Source organism: Delphinus delphis, chromosome 7 (assembly GCF_949987515.2).
Source record: "Delphinus delphis chromosome 7, mDelDel1.2, whole genome shotgun sequence".
In the NCBI taxonomy this organism is placed as follows: domain Eukaryota; kingdom Metazoa; phylum Chordata; class Mammalia; order Artiodactyla; family Delphinidae; genus Delphinus; species Delphinus delphis.
The window spans coordinates 114669252-114685080 of record NC_082689.1 but is presented as its reverse complement, the minus strand read 5'-3'; the positions used below and the strand labels follow the sequence as shown (position 1 = coordinate 114685080).

Here is a 15829-nt window from a genome sequence, read left to right as displayed (position 1 = left end):
TTTCTAAATTTTCTACTGAGCACCGAAGGGGGGGTCAGAATATGTCACCCCAAAAGATGCCACTTTGACATGAGGATTATTTTGAGCTGAAAGCAACTGAAAAGTAACAGACACAAAGAAAAGTTCTCCCTTCCCCTCTCCACCAGGAAGGGCGGGGCGATCCTTAATCACCCAGAGGAGGCCCCCGAGGAATCGGGGTAACGCCTCTTGCTCACAGCCCGCACCCTGCGTCAGTTTCCCCCTCCCAGAAGTGCAAGGCCCTCTCCCTTGTCTTGTCACTTCCCTGCAGCATTCGTTGTTCATTGGTTAAGATGCTCTGTGAACCCGAGTCCCACCACCCCGTGGGGCCGCCACCACTGCGCTCTCCTGCGTGGTTGTGAGATGCACCTGTTCAGAAGCCTCTGTTTGTTTTTCTCTCCTTAATCAGTCTCTCGTCAGCCTGATTTTCAGGGCCCCAGCCAATGAACCAAGGTGGGTTTGTTTTTCCTCCCCTACATTGTTATTACTTTTCATTTTAAATACTTAAAAAAGGATTGTAGACATTCAGAGTGATTCTTGTTCAACGCTTGGCCTCCTGATAATGCAGTTTCCCCACATTTTGCCTCTGCCTTTGTTAAAAATGATCAAATGATGCTCTTTATGGCGGCTGCCTGAGAAGTCCTACTTGTTACGGACGCCGACCCTCCTGGTGGGTATTTCCTTAGGTGTCTCGGAGGTCGCAGCTGTGGGCCCCTATCCGTGGGCCTTGGTTGTAGGAATCCTGAGCCGTCTTCACTGCGTCCCCCCGCAGAGGTTGTAGCCTAGCACCCTGAGCAGCCTGGGGTTACTTGTTATGTTGCTTCCTGGCTTTGGGGGAGTGCTGCGGTCACAGCTTCAGGGCACACTTTCCTACGGCCAGGGCTCGGGCAGACATGCTTCCTTGCTGTCCTCCGCTGTTGGTGCTGTAGGGGAGCAGGTACCGTCCCAGAATAGGTCTCTTTGGCATATTAATAGTTTTAAGCTGGTTATTTTCCGGGAAACAGCAGGCGTAGAAGAAATTCTGAAAACCAAGTAGGAGTCACCGTTTTGTAAGAGACAGGGACATTTACCAGGGGAATGTCCCTATGCAAGGGCGTCCCCCTCGCTGTACCAGGACACGAGGACGACCGAATCTCTAGCAGCTCCTAGGGGCGGAGAAGGTAAGGACTTCAAGAACCTTGCCCTTGTTTACCCGGCCTTCCCATGTCACCTCTCACAACCGACTCTGCCCATCCTCAACATCCTCTTCTGCTTTGGGCAAGGACGGTATCCAAGGTGAGGGCTTCGGCCGTCTGAACAAGGTACTCAGGTTGTCTGGGTCTCTCCCGGGTCCACGTGTTACTAGACTTTGCTGGATTTTCTCCTGTTAATCTGTTTCATGTCAGTTTAATTCCCAGACCAGAAAGAAGAGCCTAGGAAGGCGGAGGGACTCTCTTCCTCCCCAACAGTGGACCGATGTTTTGCTCGTCCATTCTTTTTTTTTTTTAAATATATTTATTTATTTATTTAATTTTTGGCTGCGTTGGGTCTTCTTCGTTGCTGGGCGCGGGCTTCTCATTGCTTCTCTTGTTGCGGACCACAGGCTCAGTAGCTGTGGCTCGTGGGCTTCAGTAGTTGTGGCACACGGGCTCTAGAGCGCAGGCTCAGTAGTTGTGGCGCACAGGCTTCATTGCTCTGCAGCATGTGGGATCCTCGCGGACCAGGGCTCAAACCCGTGTCCCCTGCATTGGCAGGCGGGTTCTTAACCACTGCACCACCAGGGAAGTCCTACTCGTCCATTCTTTACCTGAAGGTGCATTCCTTCGAGGCTCTTGGTGTCTCTGAGGGACTGACTTGTGTGTGCGTTAAATCCTAAGTTACCCAGAGCAGCAACCACCTAGGACCACAGAAGTATCAGCTCTGATTTTTTTTCTCCCCAGCACTGGGATTTTTTTTGAGCCCAGCTGTGCATTCATAGAAGTTCTCAACCTTGGAGGTCTACTGTCATCACCTGGGAAGCTTTTAGATGTTCTCATGCCCAGGCTCCGATCCCAGGCATCCCAGACCAAACTCCATCAGAATCTCTGGGGATGTTTTTAAAACTGCCCAGGGATCTCCTTGTGCCACCGAGGCTGGGATCACTGATTTAAAATATTGTTGTTTCTGTCATGCAATGGTGTGTGTGTATTTATTTTTTTTCTACTGGCGGTATTTTCAAGTTACTTTGTCAGAAATAGGTGCCCATCGTGTCTAATGAGAAAAAAAATTCTCTTAAAATGAGATAGGAAGGAAACCAGCCTTTTTAAGTTCCTGTTATATGCTAGGCACAGGGCTTCAATCTTTCACATGTGTTATCTCATTTAATACTCAGAAAAATCCTGCAGGGTGGGTGGTGGTTTACTTGTGTCTGCAAATAAGAAAACTGGCTTAGAGAAACTGAATAACTAGTGTCCAGGTCCCACATCTCACGAATGGCAGAGCCAGACTTGGGCCCGTGACATGCCCGAGCCCTTGCCCTTTTTCCTTACGCTGTGGCATCTGTGAGAGAGATTTTCCATAAAAATCGTTTAAAATAAAAATTGGCACTTGGGTTATGCAGGAGCATATGGTAGCTCTATTTTCAGTTTTTTAAGGACCCTCCATACTGTTCTCCATGGTGGCTGCCACAACTTAACATTCCCACCAGCAGTGCAGGAGGGCTCCCTTTTCTCCACACCCTCTGCAGCATTGATTGTTTGTAGAATTTTTTATGGCCGTTTCTGAATCGTGTGAGGTGATACCTCGTTGTAGTTGTGATTTGCATTTCTCTACTAATTAGTGATGTTGAGCATTTTTTCATGTGTTTGTTGGCCATCTGTATGTCTTCTTTGGAGAAAGGTCTAGTTAGGTCTTCTGCCCATTTTTTGATTGGGTCGGTTGTTTTTTTTGATCTTGAGTTGTATGAGTTGTTTGTAAATTTTGGAAATTAATCCCTTGTCGCTTGCATCAATTTTCAAATATTTTCTCCCATTCTGTAAGGGAGAAAATTCTGTCTTTCTGTTTTGTTTATGGTTTCCTTTGCTGTGCAAAAGCTTGTCAGGCTAGTTAGATGCCAAGTTTCAGGTACCTGTTAAATGTGCTTACTGAGAATACTTTCTCTTGCCCCACCACCAGGATTGCTCTGTTCTACTCACTTTATCTCACTTCTGATGAGGCTAAACTGATTTTGAGTAATGGATTGTTGTTTTGGAAAAGTCTGCCTCATTTAGTTCTTAATGTAACTCAGCGTGGAATAAATAATTTAGTTGTCTTCCTTTTAACTGTCCTGTGTCGCGAAGGGATGCTGATGGTTCAAAGCAGGTCTGCTCGCCCCTTTTCAGAGCCCACCTTGGTCCGCTGGGAGGGCCGTGTGGGTGTGTTGGAGGGGCGGGGAGGGAGCGAGGGTACAGAGATGCTGGGCCCCGAGCGGCCCCCGTGGCACAGCTGGCGCGGGGTCGCTGCGTGGCTCGCACCCCCTGCGGCTCTGTCGAGGGCGTGCGGGTTTGGTGGGCCATCCTCCCCCACCCCGCGTGATGGGGCGTCGGGTGCGCACGCCCGATTCTTCTCTCCGTCTCCTTTCCCTCGGGTCGGCTCAGCTCTGGTGTGTGACTCGGCAGTGCCTGGGGGCCTGTATCTCTGCCTGGAGCCTGGGAGAATGACCTCTCTGGTGGAACGTCTGGGTCAGGCTTTTCTGGAGGGCTGTCATGTCATTTCCTTTGGGTGGAACCAGACCGCCTCTGAGTCTGTCTTCTTCCTTGGCAGCTCTTCATCTCGGTCCTCTGGCCGCGTTTCGCAGAAACCCAGCAGGATGGCCGCAAACAAGAGCAAGAGCCAGAGCTCCCTGGCCCTTCACAAGGTGATCATGGTTGGCAGCGGAGGGGTGGGCAAGTCGGCCCTGACCTTGCAGTTCATGTATGATGAGGTAAGACACGCCTCCCCGTCGGGCCTGCTGTCGCCACGTCCCTCCTCCAGCTGCGTCCCTGGGCCCATTCCCTGGGGCTCATCAGGGTCATGGGGCAAACTGTGCTACGGTGGCTTCTGAGTAGCTTTCCAGGGGGTTCCCACCAGGGGAAGAGCTGCACTGCTGATGTTAGGCGAGCCATTTCGGCTCAGGCAGGGACACGCGGGGTCCCTGCTCACATCGTTTCCGTCATTGTGTTATGACAGGAGCTGGGGGGAGGTGTCGAAAGGGCGGGCCAGATGCGTAGCTGTCACAGCCAGCCCGTACAGGCACTGAAGGGGACAGCTGAGCTGCCCTAGGAGCTCCATCTCTTCTCCTTGCTCTGGTTCCCCCGGTTCAAGCTAAAGCCCCAAGCTTGCATCACTTCCTGGGGGTGATGGCGCTGCTGCCGAGTCCAGTGCGACGGCACAGCCTTGACCCCTGCTTGACGGCCGATGGCTGGTAGTGCAGCAGCGTGTCCAGACCAGAGCCGGAGCCTCGGGGCCTCTCGCTGGCACCCTCTTTGCGCGGCTCGTGCCTTCCAGAATTTGCGGCAGGGGACACTGTCACCACGATCAGCTAAGATGACCCTCTTTCCACCAGGCTCCGCCCCGTCCAGCTTCCTGCCACACAGGGTGTGCTGCAGTGACCGCGACATTTTGGGATGTGGCCAAGGGAAGCCGACTTAAGGATGCAGTTAGCAGGGGCCCTGGCCTTGTGATGGGGGCGCGGGGAGGGCTGTGTCCAAGGCGCCCGGCACGGCAAGTGAGTGGGCAGCGGCTCCAAACGCGGTGTCAGAGGCCGGTCTGGAAGGTTTTTCCAGGCCTCACGGCTCCTTACAGGGAAGACGGATGCAGGGCCTGAATTTGCCAGTAGTTCCCAAACCGCCCTTACTAGGAACGTCACCCGAAGAAACCTCGCTAAACCGTCATGAAAGAAAAGCTCGGACCAGCTGTGCTAGAGGAAGGACTGAATTAGTTTTCAATTCTCCATAGGCAACGTCGGCTTGGCCAAAAAGTGCGTTCGGGTGTTTCAGACCATCTTTCAGTGAGGCCGGAATGAACTTCTTGGCCAGCCCAGTGCTTCAGGATACCTGGCATCTGACGAGATAGTTCAGACGCATACAGCTAACAGAGTAGGACGGTATTGCAGAAGTGTGTCAGCACTCAACGAGCAAGACTGTTACCCTGCTGGATTTGGGGTGCGAGTGGTATTTGTAGTATTGCCGTGGAGCGGATCTCCACACGGACATCCGTCACCTCCAGTTTCCAGGAGTCTGGCCCGGCTGAGCGTGGTGCTGCCCAGGGTCTCAGGCTGTGGGGAGGGTGTCCGGCCTCCTGCGAGCCCGCGGGCTGCTGGCGGGTGCAGGACGGGGCCCCGGCTGCTGGAGGTCGCCTCCAGTTCTCCGCCGCATGGTCCTTTCTGTAGACAGCTCTTCCCATGGCCGCTTGCTTCTCCCCGGCCAGCAGGGAAGTGTCTGGCAGCTAAGACGGATCCTTCCGCACAAAAACGTGGTCACGGGGTCGTGTCGTCACGCTGCCTGTACACTGTTGGTTGCAAGCCAGCCTCAGGGTCTCGTGCGCTCAAGCGGAGAATGCCGTACAAGGGCGTGAGCCATCGGGGGGCCCCGGAGGGTTGGTTCACCAGAGTATTTGTGTGTTTTAAAAACTGTGTAATGAATTATAAGTTCTTTTCTCCTTCTCGATAATCATTTTTGTATTTACCATTATATGTGTAATCTTGTATTCTTTTCTTAAAAGAGGGCCCTGCAATGAATAAGCTTCAGACCAGAACCAAAACCTCCAGACCATCTCCCCCTGGGTCACACCCCACTGTATCTTATCATGAGAAACTTTTTGTTTGTATGCTTCTACATGACCAATTTCTTTTTTTTCTTTTTTAATTGAAGTCTAGTTGATTTACAATGTTGTGCTGATTTCTGCTGTACAGCAAAGTGATTCAGTCATACATATATATACATTCTTTTTTTATATTCTTTTCCATTACAGTTCATCACAGGATATTGAATAGAGTTCCCTGTGCTCTACAGTAGGACCTTGTTGTTTATCCATCCTCTAGACAATAGTTTACATCTACTAATCCCAAACTTGCAATCCATCCCTCTCCTACCCTCCCTCCCCCTTGGCAAGTCTGTTCTCTCTGTCCGTGAGGGTGTTTCTGTTTCATAGACACGTTCATTTGTGCCGTATTTTAGATTCCACATAAGAGCGATATCATATGGTATTTGTCTTTCTCTTTCTGACTGACTTCACTTAGTATGAGAACCTAGGCTCCACCCATGTTGCTGCGAATGGCATTATTTCATTCTTTTTTATGGTTATTGTAAATAGTGCTGCTATGAACACAGGGGTGCATGTATCTTTTTGAATTAGAGTTTTCTCTGGATATATGCCCGGGAGTGGGATTGCTGGGTCATATGGCGGCTCTATTTTTAGTTTTTTAAGGAACCTCCGTACTGTTCTCCACAGTGGCTGCACCAGTCTATGTTCCCACCAACAGTGTAGGAGGGTTCCCGTTTCTCCACACCCTCTTCAGCATTTGTATACTTTTATTTTGGAGGGTTGTTTTTCTTTATTTTACACTAGGGGCCAAAGTGGGGAAATCTAGCAGAATCTGTTTAATTTACGCCAAACTTTTTTTTTTTTTTAGCTTATTTATTTATTGGCTGCGTTGGGTCTTCATTGCTGCCTGGGCTTTCTCTAGTTGCAGCGAGCGGGGGCTACTCTTCGTTGTGGTGCGCAGGCTTCTCATTATGGTGGCTTCTCTTGTTGCAGAGCACGGGCTCTAGGGCCTGTGGGCTTCAGTAGTTGTGGCTCAGGGGCTGAGTTGCTCCAGGGTATGTGGGATCTTCCCTGACCAGGGCTCAAACCCGTGTCCCCTGCATTGGCAAGCGGATTCATAACCACCGTGCCACCAGAGAAGCCCACGCCAAACGTTTTTGCATAAAAGAAGAGAGGCAAGTTACAAAATCTGCCTTGGAAGTCTTTATTTGTTTTTCCTTAAAAATGTGACTTGCTTCCTAAAGATTCCTTATTTTCCTTCTGTAACAGAGGCTGGGGAGGAAGGGACAGGGAGGAGAGGGATCAAAGCATGGGAGACGTGGTTAGAAGAGCAGGCGTTAATGGAGATGGGGGGGATTCTGTGTGTCCTGCCCCCACCGCTGAATGACGGGCAGTGTCTGGGGACATTTGGGGCTGTCACAATAGGGGGATGTGACTGGCCGCCAGTGGGTGGAGGCCGGGGATGCTGCCGAACGTGCTGCAGTGTGCCGGAGGGTCCCACACGGGAGAGTCGTCCAGACCGGAAGGTCTGTCGCGCTGCTGTCTGGGGGGCGGCCTGGCCGGAGCCACGTCAGGGAAGGGGAGGCTGCTCCACCACGCGGTGAGCGAGGGGCCCCGGGTGCCAAATCTGAGAGCACGTTCGGGCCCCGAGCCCGACTCCGCGGTGAGGTTGGAGCCATCCTGTCTGGCCTGGTGGCTGACACCGCAGGAGACCAGGGCAGTCTGGACGGGATGTGTCACTTTCCCTGTGTATGTTTCTGTGTGTACAGCAAGAGGGAGGGGAGGAGATGCAGAAGAATCAAGAGCTTTTTCTCTTCTTCCTAGTTTCTTCAGAGAACCAAGGGGAAGCTGTGCTTGGCCTTAGTCTCTGTTTCCCACTGGCTGACGTATGTGGGGACCAGAAAGCAGCAGTTGTTGAAGGATTGAGGGAATGGTAAAATAAGAGCACAGCAGCAGAAGAAGAGAGATGCAGTGCTCGTGTCGATTCCCCTAACGGTGCTGCCCGCTAGAACCTTCTGTGATGCAGGGGGTGTTCTGTGTCTGTGCTGTCCAACACCTGAGGCTGCTGAGCCCCTGGTGCCCGGCTAGTGGCCGCGAGGTTGAAGGGTCTGGCTCTTGAATCACAGTTGTGAAGCTTGAAGAGACCTTAGGGGCGACGGCCAAGCCCAGCTGATTGCAGACTCACCCGGGGCTCCTTTACCAAATCCCTCTGGAGCTGCAGCCGAGTCGTTCTTTTCCTGAAGCTCTGCCAGCAGTTCCGAGGAGCGGTGGCTCCCCCTGTCCGGGAGGCCAGAGAAAAGGAAACAGTCCCGTGCTCGGGGTGCGGGTTGGCTGACACCTCCCGAGCCACTCGGACCCTTTGTTCTTGGTCCAGTGCTTTGCCCTTTGTTTAAAAAAAACCTTTCAGCTTCTGTGGTGGAATCTCCAGGAAAGTTGGATCACGGAAGCAGCCACAGCCTCGCAAGTCTTTATTTTTGTCTAAGTTCTGACTTAGAAAGATGGGAAGGGACTGCCAGTGAGGCAGAGGGAGCGCTTGCCCTTGGAACCCCTGGCCTGATGCACTCGAAGACTGCTTAGCTGCCTGCCTGTGCCGGTGAGGTGAGGCTGGCCACGGTCAGTTCGGGCAGCTGCCACGCTCGCGAGGAAGGCGTGAGAGGCTGGGCTTAGACCGCGTGTCTGGGCGTCTGTGGCGGATCACGGCAGCCCTGCAAGCCGGCGCGGTGGCTCCTGCTAACAAGGAATGGAGATGCCAAGGCTGTGATCTAAGCTCCCACAGTGAGCGCCCTTCCCCGGCGCGGACGCATCTCCCCACTGCCGTATGGGGGACGTTCTGACTTCCAGCGTTAAAGGAGCGGGTGGGACTCTTGCTGCTTCATCCTTGGAAGTGCAGGAGCAGGCAACCGAGGTGCTTTAGGGTGTATGGAGACCTTCGCACTGGGTGTTGCGGTGGTTTTTTTGGGGTGGTCATGTATTTGTCTCTCTGGAAGGACGTTAACAGGAGGACACCGCTGTGAAGCATAGGCAAATTTTCATATTTTCTCTATTTTAAGATTGTTATATGAGTGTAAGAGACTCTTGAGTTTTATTTATTTTTCAAATTAATTAATTCATGTATTTTTGGCTGCGTTGGGTCTCCGTTGCTGCACGCGGGCTTTCTCTAGTTGCGGCGAGCGGGGGCTGCTCTTTGTTGCGGTGTGTGGGCTTCTCATTGCGGTGGCTCCTCTTGTTGCGGAGCACGGGCTCTAGGCGCGCGAGTTTCAGTAGTTGTGGCACATGGTCTCAGTAGTTGTGGCTCGTGGGCTCTAGAGCGCAGGCTCTGTAGTTGGGGCGCGCGTGCTCAGTAGTTGTGGCACACGGGCTTAGCTGCTCCGTGGCATGTGGGATCTTCCTGAACCGGGGCTCGAACCCGTGTCCCCTGCATTGGCAGGCGGATTCTTAACCACTGCGCCACCAGGGAAGTACCCTCTTTAGTTTTAGTATTAGGTTATCTTTAGATTTAAAATCATTTGAATTAGTAGCTATTGATTGACAACACAAGGTCCTTCAGAGGGTCCATAAGTTCATATTGATATTTTCAACTCGATTTTTAAATTTTTAAAAAATTTAAATGCTAGCTTTATGAAGAATTCACGTACCCTGAAATTCACATTTTTAAAGTGAACCATTCAGTGATTTTTAGTGTATTCACACAGATGTGCGGCCATCACCACAATGAAATCGTAGAACATTTGTATCACCCCAAAACGAAGAGCCCTGCACTGTAGCAGCCATTCCTCATTACCACCTCACCCCCCGGCCCCCGGCCTGGCAACTGCTTTCTGTTTCTATGGATGTGCTGTTCTGGACACTTTACATATGTGGAATCAGACAGTGTGTGACCTTTATGTCTGGCTTCTCTCACTGAGCATCACGTTTTGAAAGTTCATCCACGTTATAGCTGTATCAGTGCTTCATGCTTAAAAAAAATTGAGATGTAACTCACATCATAAAATAGACCCTTTTAAGCGTACAATTCAGTGGTTTGTAGTATATTCACAGAACTGTGCAACCGTCACCACTACTTCCAGAACATTCTCATCCCCCAGAAAGACACCCCTTACCCACGGGCAGTCCCTCTCCACCACAAATCTGCTTTCTGTTTCCATAGCTTCGTCTGTTCTGGATGTTTCATATAAATAGACTCATATATTATGTGATATTTCGTGTCTGGCTTCTTTTGCCAACCATAATTTGTCAAGGTTCATCCACGTTACAGCATGAATCAGTACTTCCTTACTTTTCATGACTGAATAATACTCCAGTGCCTGGATATGTCACGTTTTCTGTATCCATTTGTCAATTGATAGATATTTGGATTGTTTCTACCTTTGGCCATTATGAGCAATGTTGCTGTGAACATTCGTCTACAAGTTTTTGTGTAGACATGTCAGAATCTCTTGGGTGTGCACCTAAGTGGGAAATTTCCTGGATTATATGGTAACTCTGTGTTTAACTTTGTGGGAACTACAGAAAGGCCGTGTTTTCCATGGCAGCTGCACTGTTTTACAACGTATGATGGTTCTGATTTCTCTGCCATCTCGCCAATGCTTGTTATTGGCCATCTTTTTTTTTTTTTTTTTTTTTGCGGTACGCGGGCCTCTCACTGCCGTGGCCTCTCCCGTTGCGGAGCACAGGCTCCGGACGCGCAGGCTCAGCAGCCATGGCTCACGGGCCCAGCCGCTCCGCGGCATGTGGGATCTTCCCGGACCGGAGCACGAACCCGTGTCCCCTGCATCGGCAGGCAGACTCTCAACCACTGTGCCACCAGGGAAGCCTTTGTCCATCATTTTGATTATAGCATCCTAATGGGTGTAAAATGGCATCTCGTGGTTTTGATTGGCATTTGCCTAATGACTAATGATGCTGAGCATCTTTTCATGTGCTTATTGGCCATTTGTGTATCTTCTTTGGAGAAATGTCTGTTCAGATCCTTCGTCTATTTTTTCTTCATTTGTTTTTTTTTCTTTGCCTATTTTTAAAGTGGCATTTAATTTCATTTAATTTTAAAACTGTCTTTTTATTATTGAGTTTTAAGAGTTAATTTATATATTCTGGGTACAAGTTCCTTATTAGATACATGCTTTTCAGATATTTTCTGCTATTCTGTGGGTTGTCTTTTGACTTTCTTGGTGGTGTCCTTTGAGGCATGAAATTTTAAAATTTTGATAAAGTCCAATTTATGTATTTTTTCCTTTTGTTGCTTGTGCTTTTGGTGTCATATCTAAGAATGCATTGCTAAATCCAAGGTCATGAAGATTTCCACCGTACATTTCCTTCTAGGAGTTTATGGTTTCAGCTCTTGCATTTAAGTCTTTGATCCATTTTGTGTTAGTTTTTGTATGTGATGTGAAGTAGGGATCCAGCTTCATTCTTTGACATGTGGAGATATCCAGTTATACCAGCATGAATTCAAGTTTAATAGTACATTGCTATCATTAACTTTTTTCCCTGAATATCTTGACTTATACTATGATTAAAATAATTATTTATTTTATGTATAATGCAATATAAAGAAAATAACTTTGAAATATTCATATCATTGCTACTGAATAATATAACCACTGAGGGAAGTTCAACATTTCTTTGAATTTTTTTTGTCCTTAGTCTCTTTTAGTGGGATGTATTCTATCCAAATATTCTTTTTTAAAGTCTCTTGGATTAATTCTTTCTCTGTCGGGTTACATTACCAATATAATATTCATTTACGTTCATTTGCTTCAGTTTTCCTGTTTAACAGCTTTTAAATCTGTTTTGTTTTGTCTTGCCAGGGTGTGTTTTCCCTCATTTTTTATAGCTGCATAGTATTGCATTCTGTGGATCCCCGTCCTGGGCATTTGGGTGCTTTTTCATCTTTTGCTGCTACACGTGGTGCCACAGTGGATGACCTTGTATGTTGCTGTGCAGGTGTGTCTGTAGATTAGATTCCTGGGAGGAGGACTGCTTCTCGCTCCATTAGGTGTCGCCATGTTGGTCTCCGTACAGACTGTACTGCTGTCTCCTGCCATTAGCAATGTGCAAGAGGTGTGTTGTCACACTTTGGGATTTTTGCCAGTCTGGTAGGTGAAAAATGGTATCTCCATGTAGTTACCATTTTCTTTATTAGTGAGGATGAGCATCTTCATATGTTTAACATCATATGTGTGTATTTTTCTGTGAATTGTTTATGTCTGTTGCCACTTTTTCCCATCGGCCTGTTGATCTTTTTTTCCTCCCTGTTTCTAGTTAATATATAGTTCTCTATGATATGGGTTTAAATACTTTTTCCCTGCTTGTCATTTGTCTTTGTTTATAGCGTGTTGTGTCATACAGAAGTTTTAAAACTTTTTATGTAGTCTAATTTATCAATTTTTCCTTACATGGCTTCTGGATTTTGAGTCATAGTTAAAAAGGCCTTCCCTACTTCAAGGTAATAAAGGGATTTCACCCATGTTTTCTTCTAGTACTTGAGGGTTTTATTCTTAACATTTAATCTTTGACCCATTTGGAGATTTTCATGTTGTATTGTTATTTAAGCCTCTGAGTACCTCTTGACCAGTTACTTTTCAGATGAGTTTTATAATTCTGTTGATTATGAATAAGAGCTCCCGTTTCTTACCCTTGCCAGTGTTTAACTGTAATTTTTTTTTTTTTTTTTTTTTTTTTTTGCCGTATATGGGCCTCTCACTGTTGTGGCCTCTCCCGTTGCGGAGCACAGGCTCCGGACGCACAGGCCCAGCGGCCATGGCTCACGGGCCCAGCCGCTCCGCGGCATGTGGGATCTTCCCGGACCGGGGCACGAACCCGCGTCCCCCGCATCGGCAGGCGGACTCCCAACCACTGCGCCACCAGGGAAGCCCTAACTGTAATTTTATACTGACAAGAATATTGCCAAGCGTTCTGCCCTCTGCTTGGTCTCTTCTCATCTGTAAAGTGGGGATATCTGTTCTTATTGTTTAAAAACAAAATAACAAATGGTGGAGTTGGAAGCAACAAGGAAGTACTAGCTAAGGAGCTCTCTGTGTCCTTAGTGCCTCACACGTGGTGTGATGATCGTCAGCGCTCAGTAAAGCCGCGGTTGATGATAAGCAAAGCACCCATATATTGAAATGTTTTTGGCAGCTGTTCTTTGTCTTAGAACTTTGCTACCTGCTAATCGTGTCGTCCGTTTGCCCAGTTCGTGGAGGACTATGAACCTACCAAGGCTGACAGTTACAGGAAGAAGGTGGTCCTGGACGGGGAGGAGGTCCAGATAGACATCCTGGACACAGCCGGACAGGAGGACTACGCGGCCATTCGCGACAACTACTTCCGGAGTGGGGAGGGCTTCCTCCTCGTGTTTTCCATCACCGAGCACGAGTCATTCACAGCCACTGCCGAGTTCAGGTGCGTCCGGGGGGCCCTCTGCCTTCCGTTCATGGCAGCCTGGGAAGGAGTCTGGGGCTGAGTGGAGTGCGTCTCAGGACGAAGTCTCTCTGAAGAGCTTGCTGGGGCTTTTTGGATCTTGGCACTTGATAGCTCGTCATTTGTTACGCTCTCTTTGGGCTTCTCAGGTTTGTAACTTCCACAGGTAAATGATCTTAAGGATCTGTTGTTCCTCGAGAGGACGAAGCCGTTCCCTACAGCCAAGAGCCGGTAGTTTTGTTTTCATGTAAATCCCAAGAGACAGGGGTTGGTAAGCGTTAACTATCTTTATCTTTTTCCCAGTTTTGCTAGAAAAGCAACAGTTCTGCTCTACTCTGAGGCTTCTGAAACCTCAGATGTCGGCAGAGTGGACGCCTTGGGTCAGAGTGACCGTGTGCTGCTCCCTTGGGGACATTAGCTCAAGTGGGGCGGAAAGCACCGGCTTCAGGTTCACATAGACCCGGGGGGTCTGAGTCCCCGCCCTGTCACGGTACTGTGACCCAGGGCAAGTGTCCTTAGCGTTCTGTCTCTTTACCTGAAAATGCTCTTGTTGATGAGATGAAATGAAATGACACGTTAGACTTAGATTTCCTAAGGAGAACCCTTCATGGTGTGGCGGCCCCAGGCTCTTCTCACTGTGTGGGCACAAGGTGAGTATCCACCGCTGTAATTTATTTAACATCGCGGTATGTCGAGATCCTTGAAGTTCATTTTGTTACAAAGAAATAGTGAGCTGTGTGGGCCTAGTACTCCCAGGGATTCTAGTGGGAAGCGTCTCTCTCTTTCCCCATCCTTTTCCCATCTCTCTTATACACTTGTGCGTTTTCATCCCCCTCCTTAGAAACAGATCCATCCAGGTGACTTTTTATTTATTTTTTGGCCGCACCGTGTGGCGTGTGGGATCTTAGTTCCCCGACCAGGGATCAAACCCGTGCAGTGAAAGTGCCGAGTCCTAAGCGCTGGACCGCCAGGGAAGTCCCCAGGTGACTTTTCATTCTAAGAACCAGAACTAGAGTCTAATAGGGAGCTAAAAAGGAAAAAAACAACCAGTAATCTTTTTTCATTCTTTAGCAAGTTCTGGTCAGAAATGAAGGTCATCAGCCCAAGGTGAGAACGAGGAAGCTAAGCGTCCCCCCAGGATGTGGAAGGAGCATCGGTGGGCGGGGGTGGGGGGGCAGCGCTCAGGAGCGGCCTCGGGGGAGACGGGCAGAGAGGAGTCAGGCGGAGCCTCAGTTGTTGTCTTCGTGGCCCCAAGCCTCCCGAGGGTGGATGACGCAATTCTCGGCAGCTGTGGTGTGTATGTCGTGAGCTGTTAGCCGGCTAGGACTCCCTGTGAGAAATCCTGTTATTCGTAGCTCTTCCTGATGTGCCGAGAAGCTTCTGTAAGTGGCTATAGTCCACGTGTGCACAGTTGGCTTTGCATCTACACGATCCTGCTGTTATGCCTTCTTGAGGACCGAACAGGATGGATGCACTCACCGCCCTGTTTTCTTCCCCGTCCGGAGCCTTGGGTTTCCCATCGGCCCCGTGAGTCGCCCATTAAGGAAGTGCTGCCTGTGCCCCCACTCACCGCACACACACAGATGCGCTCGTGCCTCCTTACCTCCTCCTGGGAGGAGGGTTTTGGTTATTATGAAAGAAGAGAAAGGACAGGTGATGACCTAAAAGAAAAAGGAAGGGGAAGTTAGTGCTTGTGGCTTGAACTCCGGGAAGTTCGATAAAAGCCCCAGGCTGCCCCGGTTTCCCACGGTGCTGGAAGCAGACGGGTGTGGGTAGATCCTCGGAGCCCTTACGCTTAAACTCAGTCGCTTCATGCCTGTTAGCAGTTGTAAAACAGCATTTCTGCATTTATCTTCCAAACGGAAAGCCTCCAACGTAAAACAAAATGTCAGTACACCCTCTCTTCCTTGAAACTTTTAGGCTTGTTACAAGAGACCAGAGCTTGGTACTCCTGTTTCTCCTTCAATATGTTTATCAATGAGGTGATTAGTCACGGCTCTGCAAGACTAACGAGCCAGAATGTGATCAGTTTTTACTGTTCACCATGTATACTGATCACTAACTTCTAAGCACAGTGCACGCTCTCTGACCCCTGTGAAATGCAGTGTGGCAAAGCTCCTCAGAGACAGGTTTCAAGCATCTGCTTATTTTTCATTTTGCTTAAACGGGGGGATAAATCAGGAGCTTGGGATTAACAGACACACAGTCTGCATACAAAGTAGAGAACCAGCAAGGACCTGCTGTACAGCACAGCCAACTCTATTCGCTATCTTGTAATAACCTGTAAGGGTGAAGAATCTGAAAAAGAAGGGGTGCATGTGTATGTGTAACTGCGTCACTGTGCTGCACACCTGAAACTAACATGACACTGTAAGCCCCCTACACCCCAACTGTAGAAAATTGGTATCTGGCAGTGAAACCGACCGTATGGGAAAAAATTTAAACGTTTTTATTATTATGAAATGTCACCCCATATTATATAAAAGTCAGTGCAAGTCCCCACCAAAATGTTTTTGAAGGGGTCTCTTTTGGGAATGTGTGGGAATACAGAAGTAGGCAGGTTCCCCCTGGTTCAAAATAATGGAAGCGGAATATTTAATTTCTTGAATACTCTGTTTTTCCAAAATGATTTTAGGTAGCTGATTATTTTTAG

At 48.9% G+C, this 15829-nt stretch overlaps 1 protein-coding gene across 3 annotated transcripts in view; it reads left to right on the top strand.

Moving 5' to 3' along the window:
* The window catches only part of RALB (RAS like proto-oncogene B), a 40766-nt gene that overhangs the window by 19558 nt on the left and 5379 nt on the right, over positions 1-15829 (top strand). For 2 of the 3 annotated variants that reach the window (XM_060017044.1, XM_060017045.1), the window contains exons 2-3: positions 3778-3937; positions 12950-13158. In XM_060017044.1, coding sequence (XP_059873027.1) covers positions 3824-3937; positions 12950-13158 — 323 coding nt within the window. In that variant the 5' untranslated portion in view covers positions 3778-3823. Of the gene's footprint in view, positions 1-3777; positions 3938-12949; positions 13159-15829 lie in introns of those variants that run through there. The other variant, XM_060017042.1, reaches the window with a different exon arrangement.